At 37.3% G+C, this 10,000-nt stretch overlaps 1 protein-coding gene across 2 annotated transcripts in view; it reads left to right on the forward strand.

The window, feature by feature from the left end:
• Positions 1-10,000, forward strand: part of LOC119578081 (schwannomin-interacting protein 1-like) — a 107,688-nt gene that overhangs the window by 18,326 nt on the left and 79,362 nt on the right. For both annotated transcript variants that reach the window (XM_037925804.1, XM_037925805.1), the window contains 3 exons: positions 1,379-1,489; positions 4,106-5,221; positions 8,958-9,134. In XM_037925804.1, coding sequence (XP_037781732.1) covers positions 1,379-1,489; positions 4,106-5,221; positions 8,958-9,134 — 1,404 coding nt within the window. The remainder of the gene's footprint in view (positions 1-1,378; positions 1,490-4,105; positions 5,222-8,957; positions 9,135-10,000) is intronic.

The raw sequence follows: 10,000 nt of genomic DNA on the forward strand, positions 1-10,000 counted from the left end.
AGTAGTAGTAGTAGTACTATTATTACTGTATCATTATTGTTTTGTTATTATCATTATTATTATGATTATTGTTTTTGTTATTATTAAAGTTGTTATTATTATTCATTATTATTATCTTATTATTTATTATTATTATTTTATTATTATTATTTTATTATTATTATTATTATTATTATTATTATTATTGTTTTTGGTTGTTATTAAGATTAATATTATTATTTATTATTATTATTTTATTATATTATAATTATTGTTATTATTATTTTTTATTGTTAATACCATCATAATCATTATTATTGTTATTGTTACTGTTATTTTGAAGTTAGAATTATTATCATTAGTCTTATTATTAATATTATTATTATAGATGCTGTTGTTGTATTTTTCATCACTATTATTTTTTATTATTATTACTATTATTATATTATTGTTGATTTTAAGTTGTTATGTTTTTTATATCATTATTAGGATTATGATTGTATTTTTATTTTTATCATTATTATTATTATCATTGCCATTATTATTATTACTATTGTTATTTTCTTTGTCATTATTATTATTATTATTATTATTATTATTATTATTATTATTATTATTATTCCATTGTTCTTACTATTGTTTGAATGTCATTGTTGTTGCATTCACTATTGTTTTGTGTTTACAAAAAAACAACATTATTCCTCGTTGTACAATCATTATAATTTCATTTTTATGAGCTAGCATTTAATCCTGAAAGAGAGAAACACCTTTATCTTTTGAATAATTAATTAAGTCATTACCATTTTTATGTTAGCGTAATAGTATTTGTCGCTTGGAAAGAATTTATGATATATTTGTATTTTTTCGTGAATTCCTTTTATTCCAAAAATATATTTGTATTCATATTTTTTCACGAATTCCTTGTATCTATATTTACTTTTGCAGAATATATATATATATATATATATATATATATATATATATATATATATATATATATATATATATATATATATATATATATATATATATAATATATATATATATATTATTTTTTTTTTTTTTTTTTTTTTTTCTCTCTCTCTTTCTCTTCTCTCTTCTCTCTCTCTCTCTCTCTCTCTCTCTCTCTCTCTCTCTCTCTCTCTCTCTCTCTCTCTCTCTCTCTCTTCTTCTTCTTCTTCTTCTTCTTCTTCTTTTCTTTCTTTCTTTTCTTTTATTTTATTTTCTTTTTCTTTCCTTCTTTTCTTTTTTTTTTCTTTCTTTCTTTCTTTCTTTCTTTCATTCTTTCATCCTTTCTTTTCTTTTCCCTTCTTTATATTTGTTTTCATTTTGTTATCTACCGCATTTACACGTTCCGTTTACATTCACATCCTTTCGTCATGAGCGCCTTGTCTTTCAGCTGGAACGAAGAGTAGCCCGACAGACAGCCAGGTGGTGACACCGTGCCAGCTGGGTGCCAGAGATGGCATGAGTCACCCGTCACCCACCTCTTCGCTACCGGACCTCTCAGGTGGGTCAGATGAGTCGGATGAGTCTCTTTATTTTGGGTGAGTCGGGTGGGTCTCTTTGTATTGGGTGATTCGGATGAGTCTCTTTGTATTGGGTGTGTCGGATGAGTCTCTCTTTCTTTTGGGTGATTCGAATGGGTCTCTTTGTATTGGGTGAGTCGGATGAGTCTCTCTTTGTATTGGGTGTGTCGGATGAGTCTCTCTTTCTTTTGGGTGATTCGGATGAGTCTCTTTCTTTTGGGTGAGTCGGATGAGTCTCTTTGTATTGGGTGAGTCGGATGAGTCTCTCTTTCTTTTGGGTGAGTCGGATGAGTCTCTCTTTGTATTGGGTGAGTCGGATGAGTCTCTTTGTATTGGGTGAGTCGGATGAGTCTCTCTTTCTTTTGGGTGAGTCGGATGAGTCTGTTTGTATTGGGTGAGTCGGATGAGTCTCTCTTTCTTTTGGGTGAGTCGGATGAGTCTCTTTCTTTTGGGTGAGTCGGATGAGTCTCCTTTCTTTTGAGTGAGTCGGATGAGTCTCTTTCTTTTGGGTGAGTCGGATGAGTCTCTTTCTTTTGGGTGAGTCGGATGAGTCTCTCTGTTTGGGTGAGTCGGATGAGTCTCTCTTTCTTTTGGGTGAGTCGGATGAGTCTCTTTGTATTGGGTGAGTCGGATGAGTCTCTCTTTCTTTTGGGTGAGTCGGATGAATCTCTTTCTCTGTATTGGGTGAGTCGGATGAGTCTCTCTTTCTTTTGGGTGAGTCGGATGAGTCTCTTTCTCTGTGTTGGGTGAGTCGGATGAGTCTCTCTTTCTTTTGGGTGAGTCGGATGAGTCTCTTTGTGTTGGGTGAATCGGATGAGTCTCTTTGTATTGGGTGATTCGGATGAGTATCTATATTGGGTGAGTTGGATGAGTCTCTTTCTCTGTTAGGGTGAGTCGGATGAGTATTCCCGAAAGAGTTAAAAATAGTTTGTGTTGTTCTTTTTGTCTTTGGATCTTTGGTGAGTAAAGCGATTTGTTCTTACTCATCATTGCCTTTGGCGAGTCAGATTTTTTTTCTTTTCATTAATTTCTTCCATGAAATGTACTCTTTTAAAACGAGTTATTCATTCCTAAAAAGTAATAAAAGCTTTGGGGATTTTTTAAGTTTTTTTTTTTTTTTTTTTGAGGGGGGTGGGGGTGGGGGGAGGAGGACAGAGGCGCTTTAGCTTTGTTAGCTGGATGAAAGAACATTCCCGTTCAGAATATTTATTTCAAAGGATTTTCAAGCCGGCGAGAATTACATAACAGTTTTAACTTCAAAGTTTACGCTGCAATTATTTTTCTTTTACAAATATGGGGTTTATTGAGTCTTTGTTCGTTATTTTCGGTAATAAATGTTTAATAATGTTTTATGATTCTTTGGTATATACAGTTATTGGTGTTTTGTTTATATATTGTTCTATGTTTTTTTTTAAGTAGTATGACCAACTTTTTTGCTTTATTTATGTTGTATTGATAAAAATGTATGTAGCAAAAATAATCTAATTGCTCATGTGTTTTGTGTGTGTGTGTGTGTGTGTGTGTGTGTGTGTGTGTGTGTGTGTGTGTGTGTGGTGTGTGTGCGTATGTGTGCGTGCGTGTGTCTGTCATAGACTTTTTTTTTTTCTTTTTCTTTTTTTTTGTATGTGTGAATGAGAGAGTAAGTGACTGAGTTAGTGAGAAAGGGACAGACAGAGAGAACGAGAGAAAGAGGCAGGCAGACAGGCAGGCAGGCAGGCAGGCAGGCAGGCAGGCAAATAGACAGACAGACAGACTGACTGACTGACTGACTGACTGATTGGCAGACAGCCAGACTGGCAGACATACATACAGACAGACTCACTCACTCACTCACTCACTAACTAACTCACTCACTCACTCACTCACTCACTCACTAACTCACTACTCACTCACTCACTCACTCACTCACTCACTCACTGATTGACAGACACACAGACTTACAGACAGACAGACAGACAGACAGATATAAAGAGAATAAAAGAAAGTGGGGAAAAAGACAGACATGCAGACATTAACGTAACGTCCCAAACTCCAATAGCTTTTGAATACGTGTGACCTTTTTCCAGTTTAGCCTTTAATATTCATGAAAACTAGACGTATTGTCTCTGCTCTGATATCATATTACATATTTTTTTACTATTTTATTTTCATTTCATACAATAGGAGTGTAAGGCAGCACACCATGTTGAATTTTTTTGTGAATGTATGTATGCGTGCGTATATACATGTGTAATTTGTACTTGTATCTATAATGCATACATGTAACGAGGGGATTCTCGCCGGAAAACCACAGCTCATTCTTTCTTAAGTTTCTCATATTGATTCATGACTTTTTCTACATTTTCCACTGTGAGATTTGTTCATGCAGCTCTCTCTCTCTCTCTCTCTCTCTCTCTCTCTCTCTCTCTCTCTCTTTCTCTCTCTCTCTCTCTCTCTCTCTCTCTCTCTCTATGTATCTATCTATCTATCTATCTATCTATCTATCTCTCACTTTATGTTTCTATCCCTATCTCTTTCTCCCTTCCTTTCCCCTCCCTACTGTCCGACAAAAGACAAGGCTGAAATCGGGCTCCCTTCACCAGCGCCTCCTTCCGCAGAGAACGGGAGTTGTGGCAGCGACCGCCTTCACCATCCGTCGATCTCCTCCGGGGGACCCAACCACCTGCGCCATATCAGGTCCTCCTCCAACTGCTCTCTCTCGTCCATTGACAACGACGAGTCTGACCTCGAGTCGTTCAGCTCGCTCGAGGTCGACATCCCCCGGGGCGACGGCCAGGACTCGAAACTCGCCAAGGAGAGGGACTCGAGGAGCCTCTTAGACTTCGAGGTGCTGGGCTACCACTCGCGGCGGCCGAGCTCCTCCTCGTGCGGGTTCCAGGAGGCCGAGGCGTGGCCCGGGGACGGCCTCACGCAGCTCAGCCCGCAGTGTAATGACCTCAGCCCCGACAAGAACACCACCAACAACAACATCAATGAACTAGCGAGCAGCGGGGCGTTCGTGAAGTCGTTCTACGATAAGCCCAAGCTCCAGCTCAGCCCCGACGCGTATGTGAACAACCGGGCCGGAGACGACAATGGCAACGTAGCCTCTCCTGACGGGAAAAGCGCCGCCGGGGAACTATGTAACTCCTGCCCCTCCAGCCCTGACTCGCCCGGATACGTATCCGAAGACGAGAACCCCTCTGACATCGAGCAGAAAATGGCAGAGACCAAAGTGAAGATGAACGATGCAATTCTGTCCAACGGGAAGGAGGAACTAGCGCTCCACAGCCGGAAGATGAAGCATTACATCAAGCACAAGGAACTGAAGGAGAGTTGCGGCGCTGCGGCCAACCTCAAGCACACCAACAACAACGCCCTCAAGCAGCCCAACTCGCTCAAGCTGCCCGACACCAACGACGGCGACAACCGCTACACGCAGGTGCCCGAGAGCCCCATCGTGGACGCCTACGAGAAGGAGTGCCTCGACGTGCCCGAGAAGATGGTGCGCGAGCTGGAGAACCAGGCCAAGGAGAGCGCGGAGATCGGAGCCGGAGACGACTTCATCCCCTGCAAGAAGGAGAAGATGGAGATCAATGAACACAAGAAGTGCCGCACGGATGAGAATGATAACGACGACTCGGCTCCCGTCACGCCCACGGTCCAGACGCCCGTCAAGAGACCCGAAGGCGAAGGCAACAAGGAGAACGCAGCGCCACCTTCCTCTGCCACAGGTATGTCGTGACTGAGTGTCTTTCCCGTTGATTGTCTTCCGATTTGACTTTTCTCGAGAGCTTGTTCCTCTAAAACAATCTAATGCTTAAATTCAATAAAATGGCTGAACATTTTTATAGAGAAGGGATATGTTTTTGATAATGATGTTTAATAGTTTAGGTCTGTAGTAAGCCTTAAATATATGGCCGTACGTCTTTATAGATTGGGAATGAATTTTAGTTTGATTAACATAGATGTAACTGACTGCACAGTACACATGTATAGTCAGTTAATCAGCTAATCAGCATCAATGAAAAATAGTTCATTTATTAGACAAAGCAACACAACAAATGTTTTGTTTTATCTATTCGAAACCTTGTCACATGGGGAACCAATTTTCCTGGAATTTGTATTTTGTACTTATGTTTTTTCATGGCCTTATGTTTCCCTTTTCTCAGTGTTGTGTAAAATAGGTTCGAATCCTTTATCCAGAGACGTTGTTTGGATTTCAGCAAAGTCATACGAATACTCAAGGTTCGACATTACTTAATAAATCAGTATTGAATATGACTGGAGCTTGCTGCTTTTCGTATAACATTTGCAAGTAAGGTTTTAGTCAAATCCTTATAAGCTTCAATATGTTAATGTTTTTTTACAAATAATAACAAATAGATGATTATTCTTTAAGATGTTCATTCGCCATATTTAAACGGTTGTGACAGTTATACTGTAAATTATATTGAAAATTTACAAACTAAATGATAAATGTATGGAATCGTTAAGGTCCCTTTTTGTTTTTGGTTTTTACTTTTAATTCCTGTTTTTTTTTCTTCATCATAAAAATATATAGCGTCATCTGCACGCGCCATAAAAGTTAATACCATATTAAAGTTTAATCCAGATCTCTAGTGCGCATGCGTAATGTTAGCGTCCAGGATCATGTACTGATACGAAATAACAACGCCATGATAGAGAAAATGGAGTTGAGTTACCATTAACTTTTATTCTTAGCAATAACGAAACAAGTTCTGACATTTCCATGTCAAAGATGTATGTGAAAATTCATCCATATGTATTCTATGTAGGATGTTCAAATTGCAGATATAACCCTCAACAGTGAAAAGAAAAAAACATTCTCATTTTATGCAGTACATTAATAGGATAAAAAAAAATTAGATTTCAAATTCTAGGTACAAACTTTCTGATTCTTTAAACTGTAGTGAACACATCGTGGAAATTTGTTATCATGATCCTCGAAGGGAACATCCGGAAAAAAGTTGCCTTACCCGTGCCGATCAATTGCACACGAGAAAGAGCTGTCAGAGAAAACTCGAATATGAATTAAGTTTACGAATATTTCGTGTTTGTTTGTCACCTTCAGTTTAGTTGCCTTGTAAAATTCAAAGGCTATTCGAAGCCATTTATACATCTTAATTGTAGTGATGCGGATATGATATCTTTGTAATGAAATGCTATACCATATTTGTATATTTTTTCCGTAGCAAACGTTTACTTATTAACATTACCTTGTAATATTAAAATTATAGTGGGTGACTGCCAATCATTACTACTCATGTGCCAGCTCTTTCAAGTAAAACAGCAAATTTACTGATAATTACACGTATTCGTGCGCCTGGCAGGGGTGTCTCGCATCTCCGCTACAAGAACTCCGGTGCAAAAAATTTGGATTAAACTTCAATACGGTATTAAATTTATTGACACGAACAGAAGATGTCTGTATATAAGTAACAAGTCACATACAAGTAAGAAGTCAAAAATAGATAAGTAATAAGTCACGGAAATATTCGCCTCCGTCGCCGTCTTTATTGCTGGTCTTGTGTCGGTCCAGATAAGCGAGCGCGGGAAAAAAACGATTGGGATAAAATAACCCAAAAGCCAAACCCGTCTGTGAATATCTCAAGTTCAGTTTGTTATGGTTTTAAGTTCTCTCAGATATCCTTTTTTTTGTAATATTTGACTGACATAAGTCCTTGACACTAATTCTGAAGGACAGGAAATCGCAAACGAAATAAGACAAGGAGGTCACGTCCTAATGCTACGTTTGGCACACATTTCATTCATATTCTTCATACATACATTAGTTATTTTACAGTTGCTTAAAGGAAAAGAAAACTTGAGTTAGAATAATTTAGAAATTGTCTTTCGATCCTCATTTTAAGTTATCAGCTGTTTATAACTTACTCTAATAATCTGAGAAGTTGTTTCGTTTTCTTGAGTTGTTGCAGAATAATAATAAGTTCGTACTCCCTTATTTCTGTAATATAGTACGTTTTTTTTGTGCCATTTTTTAAAGAACTTTAATTATTTATTAAGCATAAAAAAATACATCAGAAAAAGTTTAAAATGTTATTGCAATTGCTTAGGTATCTAGAAACCCATAGATAACGAATCATCAAGAAACTAGCGTTCTCTACTAATCATATTCCATGAGTAGACATAAGACAAAGACGTACATTTAGTGAGGTTGGTTTTTAGGCGGGTGTGAAGATAGGCCTACCGCATTGGTCATCACTGCCTCGAATTTTACCTACTGTATAAGCCGTTGGAGTAGAGATAGATATTTTACACTGAATATAGAGCGATGTTACTTATAAAAAACTGAAGACTGTTTCATAGCTGGTTGCATTGATTCCTTAACTGAGAATAACTCAGAAAATTACATAACTATGATTGCAGGTTTTTGGCATATGCAACACACTTTTTTGTGGATTTTTTTTTCCATAATCAATTCCATTTTCACTTTAGTTTCCTTAGCATGTCTCAACATGTTAGAGAGTGGACACGTGTTTTTTTTCCGTTTCTCATTATTATTTTTGGTTTTCTTGTCATTTCAATGTACATATAGCTTAAATTAAGTTTGTAAGTAAATATAAAATTTATTACATACATCCGTAAATTCGCACGTATGAAGACTACAATAATTAGATACGATTCCTACAAAAACTTAATATGAATTGTAATTAAACCTTATGATTAAGATTGTAAAATAAAAACGTTAAATAATTCATCTTGAAATATATTTATTCGTTTTCTTTCTCATTTTAATCAAGTGCAAAATGAATTATCTTTATGCGCCTGTACCCTTGTAGTTTTAATTAGGTCTTGCATAAAGCTACTTTAATCATATAAAACAATAATCTTCTCTGGACTCTTATTATTCCAAGTTATTCATGGAGAGAACGAAAGCGTCTCCAGAAGAACAGGAAAGAGAGAACACTGACTCATTACTCCTTCCTTCCACTCCCGAAGAATTGCATGGTTATACTAAATGTCGTTGGATACATATAGTACGTGTGGTGCAACGCACATGCACACGCACACGCACTTACACGCACACGCACACGCACACGCACACACACACACACACACACACACACACACACACACACACACACACACACACACACACACACACACACACACACACACATATATATATATATATATATATATATATATATATATATATATATATATATATATATGCATATATACATATTTACATATATACATACATACATATATATATGTATATATATATATATATATATATATATATATATATATATATATATATATATATATATATATATATATATATATATATGCAGCACACATGCTGTCCACCAAAAAATCTTTAACCACGATAGATACATACAAACTGCCCCCCCCCCCGCCCCACCCCACTCCACCCCTGATTTCCCACCTAAAGCACCGTCCCCCTTCCTTCGGCAGCGCCTCCTGCAGAGAAGCCGAGCCTGGCCCGCGTGACGTTCAGCGGTGTGGACGAGGTGGTTGTCCGCAGGCACGACAGCCCTCAGCGCCGCAGGGAGAAGGCTGCCTTCCGCAAGTCCGTCCCGCAAGCGTCCTGCGGTTCCTCGGCCAGGGCGAAACTCGGCTCTCCTGACGGGGGTGAGTACGAGGAGTTTTCTCTCGGGTTTGAGTGGGTTTTGAGTCGCTTGTGAGTAGGGAAATGTACCGTGTTGGTGGATTGGGGAAATGTACCGTGTTTGTGGATTGGGGAAATATGTTTGTGATTGTGGATTGGGGAAACATACCGTGTTCGTGGTCTGGGGAAATGTACCGTGTTTGTGATTAGGAAAATAAACCGTGTTAATAATTGGGGGAATGTACCGTGTTAGTGACTCGGAAAATATAGCTTTGGAAGCGTTGGTATTAACGATAGAAAACTACGCTTTACATTTTTGAGAAACAGTTTTTGCAATGTTGTTCCTCATATTTTCGTTTTTTATGAGGATAGGTAAGAGTTCATAATGTATACTTGTCCTTTATTTAATACGTTGTACGCATTTCTTTTCTTAGTGCGTAAATATCGCGACAAAGAATTAATTTTGGGAGTGTGTGAATGAAACTGTGAAAGGCGGCGTGCGTTTCCCGTAGTGTGTTGAAAATCTCAGTCCGTTTCCTTGAAGCTTAATTTGAAAAAAAAAGGTTTTGTCTATCGTTTCGAGAGTTTTATTATATTAGAATGACATATAGACGTCTACGCATATGCGTTATCCAAATTGCTGAATAGTAAGACCTAATTTTTTTTTTCCTTAAAACTAATAAATCAGCGCAAAGTGATATATGTGGAATTTCCGAAGATAAAATGTATTTCAAGTTACGTTGCGGTTTCCAACATAGCGTAACAGGAAGTGATGATTGATTTCAGGTAGAAATCGTAGATAACAAAATAACAAAAAAAAAAAATAATAATAATAATTATATATATATATACATACATACATGTGTGTGTATATATATATATATATATA

Source organism: Penaeus monodon, chromosome 10, assembly GCF_015228065.2.
Source record: "Penaeus monodon isolate SGIC_2016 chromosome 10, NSTDA_Pmon_1, whole genome shotgun sequence".
NCBI lineage: Eukaryota > Metazoa > Arthropoda > Malacostraca > Decapoda > Penaeidae > Penaeus > Penaeus monodon.